We start from the raw sequence: 16,451 nt of genomic DNA on the forward strand, positions 1-16,451 counted from the left end.
GGTGTAAAACTAATAAATCAATAATTATATCAATTCACAAATCTTCTTTCAAATTTAGTTTAAAAGATATCTTACTAACACAAGTTAATTTTTCAATTAACCTACAAAATTGTTAACATGTGAATCAAAATTAAAACCTTTATTAAGATTATATTTCAAAATGTTGATGATGGTACAAATTCTTATTACATGTCAGATTTGTCAATATTTAACCAATTAATGGACAATAGCAAATTTTTAATGGACAAAATTTAAAGAAACATGAATAGAGAATCTAAATTACATCATTTATGTATACTTAAATAATTGATTTTGAAAGTCTAAATAGAAATATTAATTTATAGGTTTAAATTGAATAGCATAAAAAATAGAGACATTTTGAATATTTGGCTAAAAGAACCACATTAAGAAGACACAAACAACGATCTGTTTTGTTCTTTCTTTAAAAAAATCAGTATTAATAATTAATTATCTTCTTCATAGAATTTATTATCTATATCTTAAACATCCAAACCCAAGTATTGAATTTTGGGTCACACAGAATATTTAGAAGTGAGATTACCAATGTGAAGTGAAGAAGTATATAGAAGAAGAAGAAGAAGAAGTATATAGAAGAAGAAGAAGAAGAAGAAGAAGAAGAGAAAAAAGAGAGAGAGAAATTTGACCATTAGAGACGAGATTAGATTAAAAAAAGAAGCAAATGGCATCCGAAAGAAAACAGGCAACGAAGCTCATTTAATGTTTAGCATTGGAAGGCTCATGTTTTTCCTTCTAAGGCGGTGAAGATGTCTGTTTTTCTTCCTTAATCTACACTTTTTCCATTTTTTTTATTTTTACTTCTTTTCTTAAAGAGAAAAAGAAAAACATCACACAACCCCAAAATAATAAAATTAAAAATGTTTTTTATTTTTCTATTTTTGGTTCTCTAATAACATTTTCTCAATCTTCATTAAAAATTAGGGTTTTACAACATGATGACAAACTTGACATTAATTAGGGGCACTATGTCCAAAATCTCTCTTCTCTTTCCTTTTTTTTTGTTATTTCCCAATGCCTTTAGCCCTTTAGCCCTTTAGCCCTTTAGCAAAATTGTTATATATATATATATATATATAATAGATCAAAACCCTAATTTTCTTTTTCTTTTTGTTTAAAATTTATGGGTATTTTCTTTTGATTATTGGATCTAAAGGAATCTTTTGTAATTATCACTTGCATGCTCTCTTTTCTCTTTTTATTTATTTTTTGCACATTTTTTTGGTGGTGGGAATATCTTAAAAGGTTTAGTTTTCCAGTTGATTTACATTTAAAAGGAAAAAAATTGACTCTTTCATACTCCTTGTTCATTTTTCTTTGTTAAGTTTACCAAAATTTCTCTCTTTCGTTGGATTTGGAGACATTTTGTTTTAACTTAAAAAAAGTGCATGAACATCAATCTTATTTAAATTAGGTGAAAATAAGATAATATTGTTAATATTGAAATTTTGGTGAACTAATTGATATCGGCTACCATTTGTTAATTTGTTTATAAATAATTTGTAGCTTCCATTTAGATAACCATTAACTCTTGTTCCATAATTATTTGATATAAAAAAGCACGAGCATACAAAATTAAATTTCTTCTTAAAAAATTAGTTATTGTTTTTAGACATAATTTTTCTAAAAGGATAAAAATATTTATTTTCTTTCCATTTTTTATAATCATTCGTATATTTCTTAAACAAATTGAGTCTTAAATTTTTAATTATTCTAACAATGAAATAACATTTTAAAATTGATATAATTAATTTTAATTTATTTTTCAAACGTTGACATAGATTTAAAAAACATAAGCAAAAAAACACATAATAAAATAAAGAAACCTATGAAGGGGAAAATGTTTATAGGTTTAATTTTTTTAAAAAATGAAAATCAAATAGTTATGAAAAAAACAAGATTTAAATTAAACAATCATCTTAATTCATTTTGCAATTCTTTTTACGCTATATCCTTTGGTCCCATTTATATTCACATCTCTACACTCTCTAACCTTTGATTACAAAGAATCAATCCCCTCTTTCACAAACAATTGCAAACAATGAATGCCTCTCTTGGTCCACTAAAACAACTGTATTTGTTTAAAAAACAATTGATTGTAGGGTTTTTTTCAAAATTTGTTTTGGACAACAAATATATGAACTTTCAATACCACATATGCATGCATGTTGAGTAAATTTGAAGTACCAATACTAATATAACGTTTACATTTGAGATGGAGAGATTACTACCTTTAACTATGATCAAATTAAAAGTGAATTTGATCTCTCTCTATCATCTTTTGTTTTAGGAATGCCCTAAGAAATATAAAATTAGGTAGGAGGTTTTTGCCCTAACTTGTTAAGAATTGAAAAACCAAAGTAATTAATGTGTGTAAAACGATTGCTTCAATGAGAGACCAACATACAATGAAGCAAAGCTAGGTGTTGGGTTTTGTAATTAGAACAATAAAAGAGAAAAATTAAAGACCTTAGAATCATGTGATAAGCAATAAATGCAATTGAGACTTTGGAGTTCTACAAGAAAAAAAAAAAGAAAGAAAAAAACTCCTACAACTTTCAATAAACAGAACACACACTTCACTAACATATAGTTAATTTATTAATTAAGAATTGATTATTCCAAAAATGGGTTTCATTTCATTTGTAATAACAAAACCAAAAGATCATTAATGTGTTGTCAGAATGACATTAAATTGTGTGGGTTTTGTAGGGTTTTTATAATTTCATGTCATTTTTATTTTTTTATTTTTTATTTTGAAATTTCTCATGTTTTTAATTAAAAAATATTTTTACTCTGCCATTGTCAAGATGGATTTGGCAGCTGATATAAGAATCTTTCAATTTGTTTATTGATGGGGTAGCCAGTTATGGATATATGATTTAATTGATCATTGATTGTACATAAGACATGTGAGATTTAAGCATAGGGCTTATGCTAGAGGAATTTTTTTTAAAATACCTTATTCTAATTTAATGTTTAATTTAATTATATGTCTGAGATTTGGTTTGGAATCATGTTGTTATGAGTTGTCCAAATGTACCATTTACTCATCATATTTCTCCTTTATTTATATATATAGTCTCTTTTATTTATTAGATAGAGTTTCATTGTTCTATAAATTAAAAATAAATACAAATTTGATGCAATTTTATAAAACCATTCAATTTCAGAATGCTAATCTGTGTCTTAGCTTGATCCCGTTAGGTTATGTTTTGATTAAAATAGTATACGTAAATCCACAGTGAACTGTTGGTATAGAAGTGTAGTAAGACTCAAACTTCCTTCAACTTTATGCTATCTATATGTTATAAAATAAAATAACACTAATATCGATAGTTGACTCAGTGGTAAATTGATATCTAATCTTATCTAAAAACTCAACTTTAAACCTTATAATTTTTCTATTTATTTTTAATGACTTATAAAGCACCCGTCGGTAAAATTTTTAGAAATTTTTAGATTCGTCACTATGTACATATATTGTGTGAGACGTGATTTCTAATTTTGCAGGAACACATGCGTTACACAATTTTAAATTTCCAATCTTCCTTAATGGAAAGTTAATATCTAGAACTAAATATGTGAGTATTAAGGAAATTAAATTCAAAGGTAAAAAGTTATTATAAAATTTTAAAACTTTCAAACCAAATAAAATTTAATAAAAGCAAAGTTTGAAGATAATATTTTCAAACTTTGGAACGAATATAATACAATAGATATTACCCTCATAATCTAGGGACTAAGTGACTCAGAATTGTTTTTTAGTTATAATTTTTAATCCTATCAACGAAAAAAGATGATTTAAATTAATAACTGAAGTAAGGAAAAAAATGTGGGGTGGAATAATCACGAACAAAATAAGAACATTTTAAAATTTATTTTTAAACTCTTATAGATTTTTAATTTTAGAAAAATGTTTATGAGAGGCTACTGCTGAGTTTTCTTCATCCACTTATGTAATGTTTATTTGTTGTTAAAGTATACATGTTTGAGTCTTTCGATTTCTAAGTTAATCGTTCTTTTTCTTTCGAATCAGATAATATGTGGATAGAAAGATTTAACCATCAATCTAAAATATTCTAAAATATTATATTAGATTAATTATTGCCAAATCATTAATGTTAAGATATTAAAAATTATTTTAAATGATAATTTTTAAAAATATTTACAAATACAACAAATTATCATAAATAATTTGCGATAGATTGATTATAATAAATTAAAATAGATTACTATTTGTGTTTATCATGATACAACTTATAAACACAAAAATAAGTTATTTTTGTCGATCTATCTTACATAGACGATAATATTTTGCAATATTTGAAAATAGTTTCTTTCAAGGTTAGAGGTTAGAAGTCTTACTATCACATGTGATCGTGAGTTTATGATAAACAATTAGAAGACTAAAAACAATTAGAAAAATAGTTTTAGTAAGATCATGGAAAAAGTGAAACCCAAAGAATTGTTGTCTAACAAACCTTTGGAACTTTTAAAAAGCATAAATAAAACTAAAAGCATTATGGAATAGCAGTGCTACTTTTTTTTAATTAAGTTCGACCAAAACTCCAAAAACTAATATTTAAATCAAACAAGTTAGAGAGCTATCGATATTATTTTAAAAAACAATAAAATAGTTATTAAACGAGAAACTTTAACCATCTACTTTATTCCATAACACCATATTTAATGTTAATTAATCCTACAAAATTATTAAAACATGTCAACCAAGCAATCAATTGATGAATGTAGAATAGAGAAATTACATGTTTTAGTTGTTAAAAATTAATTTCAACGATATAAAAAGCATATTTAAAAATATAAAATCAAGTATTGATAATTTTTAAGTGATGGAAGATATGTTTCTAAAAACAATTTTAAAAAATAGGGTAAAAGTAAAAATTCATACTAGTAGAAATTCCTTGTCAAACCTTTCTTTGTCTTTTCCTTTTCTCAAATTTGTTTTTATCAATTCCCAAAAGCAAACAAAATTACAAACATCAATGCTTCTATTTCCCTTTGTTCAAAGCTACTAAATATTTCTTTAAATATTTCCTCACAACTTATGATATATTAATTTATATCTCTCTCCTTTGTTGTTTGTTTGTGATCTCATGATGGATATGAATTCTATCATATTTGATTGGGTCAACTTCACGAGGACTCATCTTTCTTTCTTTACCTAATTAGCACTTGGATTAAAAAAATTACAAATTCCAAGAAACAAAGGGATTTTCAATCATATTTGATTTGGTTTCATTATATTACATTTTTTTTTTCAAATATAAGATTTTAATGTAATCTGTTTCAATATATATTTTGGAATATTTGCAAACACAATAATTAGATATAAAGTATTTATATATAATATAATCTAAAACAATTTATAAATACACTAAAATTTAAATTCAGTTATCAAAACCAACATGTAACATGTCTTATTTTTCAAACCAAAACTAATTATCTTATTAATTTTCTACAATAACGAAAACATAAACTAAACTAATAGTCGTTATCCATCATAATCATTACTCACATTAATTCATAAATTAATTGCAAATAATTCATCGATAATAAACTATTACATCAGAGTCTAATTCACAACATACTATATCAATAAGCAGGTAAACAATCATCATAACAACAACATACTATATCAATAAGCATGTAAACAATCATCATAACAAGTAAAAGTAATTTATCATCACAAACATATAATAGACTATGCATATAGTTATGCTAAATTTCTTGTTACAAATAAAATGGTATTTTTTCCCACATAACAAAAATTAAATTTCTTACCACTTGCCTAAAAGAAGCTTGAAAATCAAATGCAACTCATTCTCTTTAAATAAACATAATATATATACACACATATATTTATCATACATATGTATGTATCTAAGTCCCCTTTCTCTTCTCTGATTAATTCCATCGTCTATTTTCAATATTTTATATTCAATATATAATTATCAATTTTCACACTTATTAATTATGCAACCAAAATTATATTAAATATACATACACATATATACTAATTAATCCAACACATTACACCAAATAAAATTTTTAACTTCTAATTTCAATTAATCTAACTCGAGGATAATCTAATCATAAATTATTCAAGATAATTGAGTAACAAAATTATTTTAAATTTTGTTGGATGTTACACCTTGTTAATAAGAGTATCATTAATAAAGATTTGGATTTATTAGCGAACTTTGTTATATCCATAATATATCTTTTAAAATAATTATTAGTTTTGAAGTATTCTAGTTATCACAAATTTATGGATCCTTTTAAGTTAAAGTGAATGGTGAGAAGTTTATCGTTTGAATTAGACTGTTTTGGTTCAAATAAAAAAGTTACAAGTCTCCCACTTGTGTATATATATTTAATTCGTTTAAGAAAAAAAAATAGAGAGTTGATATAATTATATAAAGCTAAAATAATGGGCATATATCTTCGATAAAAGACAATTTATACAATAGTCTTGTACATTCAAGACAAGAATATTGTTGGTGTTTGAACCTAAAAACAAATAATTAATGGAGTTTCAAGTGGCATTTTAACTTCAAATTCATAGAATGAAACCCACTTTATTTCTAGTAATTTTATTTATGATCATAAAGAAGGCCACACAGAAGAACAACAACTAGCTTTTTTGTTCTTTTTCTTCTTTTTTTTTGTATACTTTGTACTATATGTGTCAACAGTTTTGTATTTTTAAATTTTTAAATTTTTAAATGAAGAATGTATATAATTCATAAATATGTAAAACGTTATATTCTGTTTTTTTCTTTCTAATTTATTGTATTTTTCTGATTTTGGAAATCTAGAGAAATGGATTTATTAGACTATTTATTAAACCAAATCGTATTTTGCCCCCACCCACTAACTGAGTATCCACTAAATAAGGGTGGAAAATGCAAAATGCAAAATGCAAAAGGACTTTTCTATTACAATATATACAAGCACATAAAATTGTTCCTAAGTTGAGTGATTCATTGGTATAAAAAGTTCTCAATCATCAAATTTAATGTTCCCTTTTTTACAATATTGAATTCCAAATCGTACTATCGGGTGGTAAATGATGTTGAGGGAGAAATATGGAATAAAAAGACATTAAAAACAAATTTACGAAGTAGTATTTGTAACTTTGATATATTTTAAAAACATCCTATATATATACAAATGAAAAAATATTATTTAGACTCGTGATTTAGGTCTAATTTTGATTTAGATTTAAAATGTTTTAGTTTGAGTGTATATTTCCTAAATTTCAAATTTTACTTTTAACATTGATTTTTTACCAAATACTTCGTTTTAGTCTTTAGTATACATTGATGTCTATAATTAAATTAAAAGTATTTAAAATTCACTTCTTTTTTTTTTTTTTTGTCACTAGGATAGATTTTTACTTCATAATCTTGTGAATTTTTACTTCACTCAAATCTTTAAAATAAAATTGTAATTTAAATGGAAAAAAGAGAATGGAGAGAGAGTTGGATTTAGGGTTTAATTTAAAATAGTAAACAAATGGAGGGTATGCTAATTTGACTGTGGCTTTGAGGATATCAATATTGAAAAAACGATATTTGTAGTCAAACAATGAATTCTATTACAAATATTTGTTTTCTTTTCTTTTCATTTATTTATTTAGGTTTCACGTGTGAATGTTTGTGTTTTGTGGGATATTTTTTAGGGAAAAGAAGAAAGGAGAAAACAATACAAACATTCATCTCTTACTCATTTCTATGTCAATTTCAACCTATTTCCTTTATTTTAGATTTTCTTACAAAAAAAAATAAATTATTTTAAATAATAAAACTTCTAAAAAAAATCTACAAAAATAACAAAATATTAAACTAATATTTAGTTTGTGTCTATTCATTAGACTATCTTGATCTATTGGGGTCTATATGAGGTTAGAGTTCGATATTTTTTTTTACTTTGCTATATTTAAAAATAGTTTAAAGTATTTTTTATTTTTCTAATTTTTAGCTAACTTTTATTGGGGTTTATTTTTAAGAATAATAATAAAAAAAGACAAATACCAATTTACACCTTCAACAATGAGTTTGTATCAACTTAGATCATAAACTAATAATTGCATCAATTTAAACTCTTACTTTATTGCAAAAACTAAATATTTTATCAATTTTATCCTTTTTTTTTTAATTCTCATGAATACTGTCATTAAAACAAAAACTATAAAATATTATCAATTAATCCTATGGTAATGGCACTTTTCATACTTTTATAACTTATAACATTACTTATAATTTAAGTAATACAATACCAAACTCCTCTTTAGCTTCTGTCGATAATAGCTTTTATTAAAATAAAATTACATAGATAACTAAAAATATGAAATCAAAATAGAGAGGAATAAATGGTCAAATTTGAATCTAACAAAAACAAGTAAAACAAATTAAAACAGGTCATACGTTTACATATTTGACAAATCATATCAATCAGTTATTTTTTCATTTAGAAATTTGTTTGATAACCACCTTTTTTATGAAAGAAAATAATTTTAAAAGAATTGAGTTTGATAAATAATTTATCTTTTGTGTTTTAAAGGAAAATTTTTATGGATAAAGAAAAAATTAAAATTATTTACAAAATATAATAAAATAAACATAAAAGAAAATTTTGTATAGATTAAAATTTTTTTGCTATATTTGAAAATGTTATTTTTAAATAAGAAACTTATTTTTAAAAATGAAAAAAAAAACTTTGAAAAAATAGATTTTATTTTCTAAAAACAGAAAACAAAATCAATTATCAAAACATATATTGTTCTGTTGTAAAACACTCTTAAAATATATATAGTTAACAAAAAGATAAATAGATGAAAGTGAGATTTATAGAGAAACAACGTACATGTTGAATTCGAATATAGACTACTAACTATGGTTAGATGAAATAGAAAAAAGAAAACAAGAAATAATAAGATAGAAAAATGTTAACACACATGCCATATAATTCTCACTCTCACTGTTAAATAGATCAGGATCGATACAGTTCCAGAATGAAGGAAACTAGAACGTGGAAGCCACATATATACCAAATACATACCAAATATATATACATATATAAAATTCTACTAATTGGTTTGCTTCATACACTCAAAGGCTATAGGGCGGCGGTCAACCATTGCTGCTACTTCTAGTCAACCTCTCTTAGCTACTATACTATACTTTGCAAGAGAAACCCTATTATATATTAACAACCAAACAATATATATACATATATAGCTTAATGTTATAGATCAATTTAAATTTGAGTTTCTTTTTTTTTTTTTAATTTTATTTTAGTAAGTGAATGTCAAACATGTCTTGGGTTAATGGTTTTAGGTATGTTTCTATTTCCTATAAAGTTTTTTTTTTCCTTTTTAATTGGGAAGAAAAACAGGAAGTAGCTCAAGGGCTTGTTTGTATATGTTTTTTTAATTAGCTTTTGTTGTTCGTCTTGTTTTTGTAAATCGGGTTTAGGGTTTTAATATAATATATGAACAAAAACCCCCTACTCAAATTCTTTGCTTCCAGTCAAACCTACTGTATTATTACTAATGAGTTCAAAGAATCTTTTCTTATTTTTTGGGGCATAAGCTCCTCTCTGAAGTAGAGTGGTTTAGGCTTAAATTCTTAGATTGAATATGATGCTTTATGGATGCTGTTAATTCTTCTTATTAATACATACAACAGACTTATTTTTCTGAATTAGTGATGTTCATCTTCTTGTGAGAAATTTTTGTTAATGTTTTGGCTTGGAGGAAAACAATAACTTTGACATCCTCTTGGTTGTTCATTGATTTGAGAGGGGGTTTTTCGTATAGTATTCTTCCCTCTCGTTCTTGGTGAAGTACCTCGAGAGTAGTTGGTTGAGTTTATTGTTTGGTGCTTTGTATTTTTCATCTTAAAAGAACTCAATGAAAATGTTATATTTCAAACTTAACATAAATATATCTCTATATAAAATGGCTATGTCAAAAAAATAAATAAATAATGGAATATTTTACACTTTTAATTAAGTATGTCAAAATGTTTGTTATTTATATTTCATGGTTTAGAAAAAATGTCAATTTATTGATGTTGAATTGAAATTATCACTAATATAGACATCTCTTTCTAAATAACGTACTGATTTAGTTGTTACACTCAAGCACATATAACAATATAGTCACTATATTTTAAAATTTGTACACTAGTTCGATGAGAAAATATTTTTTGGAATAGAAATTAAATTATTTCAAATTTTATAATATAAATGGACTAAAAAAATGAATGAAAAATGGGGGAGAAGTTAGTGAGTGTATTATTAAATAAAAATGAAAGAATTACAAATTTAAAGAGAAAGTCAAACATTATATTAATTGAATGAGAATAAATGTCAAAGAAGCAAAAAATAACAATGATATAAACCATGCTTTTTCAGCCGACTCCTTCAACATATATTATGGTTTGAAATTTTTTCTTCTTGAAGGACTACATGATTACAATTTTTTTTTAGTATTGACCAATTGATATATATGTGTGTATGCATATTATTTTTAAAGCAGATATTTCAATATTTAGTTATTTGTTTTAATTTAACATAAGGATTCAAACAATTGACATTTTAGTTATGATGATATATATTTTCAATTTCAATACTCATTCACATAAAGAATCAATATTTACACATATATTATTATGATTAGGGTTTTGATATTTAACTTTGAGGAAATTTTTTAATTTATACACGTGAACTTTGGGATTTTTATTCATTTAAACCTCAAACTTATAATTGTTACAAGTATATCAATTTAGATCATAAACTTATAAACCCTTGATTATGCTTTAATTGGATACACTTATGAAAGTTGATAGGTTTAAATCGATACATATATAAAAGTACAGAAATTGAATTGATGTAATTACAAAAGTTTAAACGATACAATAAATAGTTTAAAGCTTAAATTGATACAACCCAAAATTTATATTTCTAATTTGCCCTAACCTATTTACCAATTCTTTCCTTGAAATATTCTTGGTAGATGCAAGATAACAAATGAAGTTTCTTGAAAGATTACCCTTAATTTGTTTCTTGAATTTTTATAATTAAATATAAATAATAAAAATTTGAAAAAAATCATCTGTTCCCATCAGAAAATAATTTTGACATTTCTAAATAAATGAGAGCACATGCTAATATATTTCTTTTAGTTTTTTTTTTTTTTGGGTGAAAAATTCTAACTCACTATTAGCTATATATCTTATCATCAAGTTTTATTTGGATGACTTTTTGTATGGTAAAATATTATTTTGATTTTTGTATTTTGAATTTATTTTATTTAGTTTTACTTGTCCAATTTTAGCATTATGTAATTTCAATCAATAATAAGTATTATGTCCAAAAGATGGTTTTTCTTGTTGAGTTCTTTTTTTCCTTTTGTATATTATCTTTTCTTACATATATTTATTTTACCATTTATAAAAAAAATAAATTTCAATGGCTAAATTTAAGAGTTAGAGCAATGAACTAATTTCAAGGTGCAACAATCAAAAGTATATGAACCAAATTAAAACAAATTTTAAAATTTACCTCTTTGTAAATTTAATATGATAAGTGTGTTGAGATGCGCAAACCATGGTGAATTTTAAATTATCAATTGATCCAAAAGCTTAATTAAGCTAGTGAGTAAAGGTAAATCTAATTATATCATCTAACATTCTCTCGTGAGCTCGAAATATGAGTAAGACCCAACAAGTGGAAATTAATATTAATTTGGGAGCAAACAATAGTGTAGAGGCTTGAACATCAGATATGCATGAACCCACATGCTCTAATACCATCTAATTAAGTCTTTGATTGGCCTAAAAGTTTAAGCAAGTGGGTGTATATTTAATTATAGGTTGCAATCCTATTTTGTTTCCTAAGCTTTTGTATCTCGTTCTATTTTGGTCATTGAACTCTTAAAAGTGTCTATTTGGTTCCCGAACTTTGGATAAAAACTTACTTTGATCCATGACATTGGAATTTGGTTAACTCTTTAAGGAAATGTTGATGTGACTTTTCTATATTAATTGAATGATCAAGCTATATATTCATCATATTAATTCAATTGATAAATAATCAAGAAATCTTGCTAATTTATTATCTAAATCTTTTATGCCAACTTAGAAATATAATTAATACTACTAGTAGCATTACCACTAAACATCAATGTATTTTAATGTTTTTTCATCGAAACTCGAGGTTTGGGTCTCATAAGCTACTCTCTAGCCTTTTTGTATTCTTGCTTCCATTACTGATTTTGCATATTATTAATGAAGCGGGAATGATGAGGGTGCTAAGGAGATGTTCATCTAGTGAAGATGTCCTGTTGCACCTGCTGACCCATCGTATATTTGTCAAACAAAAAAAGAAATATAATTAATACACTTTGATTAAATAAACTCAAATTAAAAATTAGTTCTCTTATATATTTTTTTAAAAAATTAAATCCCTTGCATCTCTTCCCCGAGTACCTTTCCATCCTTTATTTATTTATTAAATTGAAATCTTGAACCAATTCGGAAAAATGGCATTGTGAGTAGAATGAAAAAATAAAATAGAATTTGTCATATTAGTGGTGTTTAACATCCATGACAAGGTAAAATAAGTATAACACAGTTAGATTAATTTTAAATAAACTTTACGAAATTGTAAACAAATATTTTCACAATAAATGATAAAAACCTCCAAAAAAAAAAAAAGTAGGAAGAAATAATTGGGTGGAAAAGAAAAAAGCAGCTCAATAAATCACAAAATATCTCAAACTTGAGACACTAAAAAATTTATATGTAAATGAATTGCATCATGTATATGAGTTGAAAAAGTGAAGTAGAATAATAATGTGTCAAAGTGGGAACGATCAAAATCTAGAATACAAGTGACTTTTTGAGTTCTTCAATACAATGTTAATTTTACCATTTAACATATACCAAAAAATTAAAACCCTAGATTATTAAAAATGATTATCTTAATTGGCATCCTAGTCATCCAAAAGTCCACCTCACATTTTGTTAGAGAGTTAACAGAACCTAGTACGTAATACGGACCAAAATATGTTTAATTTTTTAAGTTTAGGTATTAAAATAAATACTTTTAAAAGTTAAAGGACCAAAATAAAACAACACATACACATTTTAAAAGACTAATATATAATTTAAACCTTAATTATATCATCTAAAAAAGATCATAGTGGTAAAAAAGCGAGATTAACTCAACTGGTCAAAATATTACTTGCATCTTTAAAAGTTGGAGATTCAAATTCTCGGTCCACGTATTTAATATCTATATATATAACCATTTTTTTCAATACCTATGTATATAACCATTTTTTTCTTGAGAACTCCATAGAAAGAGAACATCTCTCATTCTAGATATTACCACTTGGAGAGAGAGAGAGTAGAGAGCATGTTTCATTCAAAGAGTCACAAACAAATTACCATTTTGTATTGAAAAATCAATACTTTCTAATGTTTGAATTATTAAAAAACAAGATCAAGTGAGATTTCACTAGAAGCTACTATCCACTAATTTTCAAACAAATTACTTCAAAACGCAATTAACCATAAATAATAATAATAAACAAAAGAAAATAATCACATGTTCAAAACTTACCTGCCTTGATGACCACAAGGCTCTTCTCCATTCAAACAAATGCTTCTATTCTTAGTTAACATATAGACAAAAATAATATCCGTCCTATATTTTTTACGTATATAGTTCTTATATTTTAAGAGCGTATAAAATTAAAGACTAAAAAGTCAGCATGAGCTTAGCTCAACTACCAACTGTGTATTTATGTGGACAAGAGGTCTTACATTCAAATCCTCACCTCAACATTTATTATAATACCTTCACAAAAGAAAAAAAAAATTAAAGACTAAAATTAAAAGTATTAGATTCAAAATATATGAATAAAAAAATATTTTTTAAATAAAAATAAATATAAATATTTTGATTATCCTTTAATCCTTCAATTTTAAGATTTATATTAATTCAATTAGTTGTTGAACTGATACCAACTTTATTTTGTTTTGGATAATTTTTGAAATTTTAGTTTGAAATTTTAGTTTGAAATTTTCAGGACAATTATCCATAAAAGTTAATTTGAAATATTGTAGGTGAATTAGTTTTTAAAATTAATGGTAATATACAAACATATACTCCTTTTAGTACAAAAACTTTTAAGTAGTTCTAGAATTAAATCGTGAAAGTAGACACTATATAATAGTGTACCCCTTGTAGCTCACATATTATAGACGAAACCTATATTAAGGAACATATCAAAAAGATAATGAACTCCATGAAGTCAGTGCGTATATATGTAGTTGAGCTCGTAACATACTTAAAAGGGTGTGTAGAGCAAGTTTACATGAGATGAACAAAATACACCTCAAGATGAATAGCTAGGCAAATTTGTTCGTAAAGGTTATTTTATGTCAAAATATGGATAATTATCACTAAAAATTTTGTTGTATTAAAAAAAAAAGTTAGATATTAAAATATTTTAAATATGTATTTAGTAGTTAATACAAAAATTAAAGATGGTAGGGTTTGAAGAATTAGATGAGATGCATACTAATTGAGTAATTTTTTTTAATTAAAAATGGTGGAAACAAATATTTGGACAAATAATTAATAAGAAAATAAACCCTCAATTATTAACTAATTATGATTACTATTTTCTCTGAGGCAATTAATTGATATTATAATAATTAATATATTTTAATAATCACTCACACTTTGGGCTCACACACGTTGGTCACCCATTATAAATATACACTCTTTAACCACTTTCTTCTTCAACAATATTGACTCTTTCTCAAAGTTTCAGTTCTAAAAAAAAACTCTCTCTCTCCGCCGTCTCTTTCTCCCTCTAAGTTTTCTGTTCCCTGGAAGCAAAAAGAAATATGGGTGGGAATTCGCCCTGTGCATCGTGCAAACTCCTCCGGCGACGGTGTGCCAAAGACTGCATTTTTGCTCCCTATTTTCCCTCTGATGACCCCCACAAGTTTGCTATTGTCCATAAAGTTTTTGGTGCTAGCAATGTCAGCAAAATGTTGCAGGTACTTCTTCCTTCCTTCCTTCCTTCTTCTGTTGTTTCGGGTCGTATTTTCAAAAACAGAAAACAAAGTAAAAAAATTTCTTCTTGATTTATAATAATAATAAAAGAAAAAAATGATTGATATAAACAGGAGCTGCCAGTTCAGCAAAGAGGCGACGCGGTGATGAGTTTAGTTTATGAAGCAAGTGCAAGAGTAAGGGACCCAGTTTATGGTTGTGTAGGGGCAATTTCGTACTTACAAAATCAAGTTTCACAATTACAAATGCAATTGGCTGTTGCTCAAGCTGAGATTCTTTGTATCCAAATGCAACAAGACCACCCCGTTTTCCCAAATTGCCCTCAGATCCACTCCGACGATAAACCCTCATCTCTTCTACTCCCCCCGCCCTCTCCTCCCCCCTCTCAGTGCCTCAATTTTGCTGCTTCCTCTCCTAATGTAATTTATGACACCATTTTTGGACATGACATAGTTTCTTAATTTATTCATATCATCATCATCTTCCTCATAATTGTTATTACAACTTCTTTTTCTTCATCTCATTTAATTTCCTCACTATATATATTATTATGAATCTTTTAAAAATTAATAATATGGATCTTAATTAAAGTCAATATCATTCAAGCCTTTATGAGACAGACAGAAGAAGTTTATGAGAGTAATACCCCAAAAATCATTTTTAAATTTAAAATGGGTTACTTTAAAAACAAAGGTGAGATCGTGAGGCTCTTGACTTTCCAATAAGTAATAAATAGTTAATTACTTAAACTAATAAATTTAAAATAAGATGGTTGTCAAAGGAAGTTTTTCTTTCTTTCTTTCTTGAATTATGTATTATTATATATTAGTAGCATCCAATTAGTGATAATTCAACTCATAAAATTTTTATTATTTAAGGTACAATCTAGAGTTTAATTTCAATCTCTACGTTTCTCATTTAATTTGCTAGCTTATATATATATATTTAAAAGAAACATATTTTTATTATTTGAAATTATTAACTTACTCCATTGCTCTATATCTTGATCTAAAGTCAACTATGAGCTTAAAATTAATAATAGAAAGGGACATAATTAGTTGTTTTAATGCTGAACAATATTCATATATAGTTAATATACTTTATGAAATGAAAGTGCTAGGTTAGATGAATATATATACGGTAAGATTATAATATGTTAAGTAGTTAGAAAAAAAATTAGTTATTAAAAAGAGAGGAAAGGAGAAGAGAAGGTGGGGAGAGAATTACCAAACTAAAATTTCTAATCATAAAAAATTAATATAATTGATTTTCATTATGCTTACCTACTA

The 16,451-nt window shown here is 25.4% G+C and overlaps 1 protein-coding gene across 1 annotated transcript; it reads left to right on the forward strand.

Annotated features, from left to right (window-relative positions):
• The first annotated feature begins 14,900 nt into the window (after nucleotides 1-14,900).
• LOC101204801 (LOB domain-containing protein 12) lies at nucleotides 14,901-15,666 on the forward strand. The gene is made up of 2 exons (XM_004148142.3): nucleotides 14,901-15,146; nucleotides 15,276-15,666. The coding sequence occupies exons 1-2, from the start codon at nucleotides 14,991-14,993 to the stop codon at nucleotides 15,621-15,623; spliced, it is 504 nt and encodes a 167-aa protein (XP_004148190.1). The 5' UTR covers nucleotides 14,901-14,990; the 3' UTR covers nucleotides 15,624-15,666.
• Nucleotides 15,667-16,451: the final 785 nt, after the last annotated feature.

Source organism: Cucumis sativus, chromosome 5 (genome assembly GCF_000004075.3).
Source record: "Cucumis sativus cultivar 9930 chromosome 5, Cucumber_9930_V3, whole genome shotgun sequence".
NCBI lineage: Eukaryota > Viridiplantae > Streptophyta > Magnoliopsida > Cucurbitales > Cucurbitaceae > Cucumis > Cucumis sativus.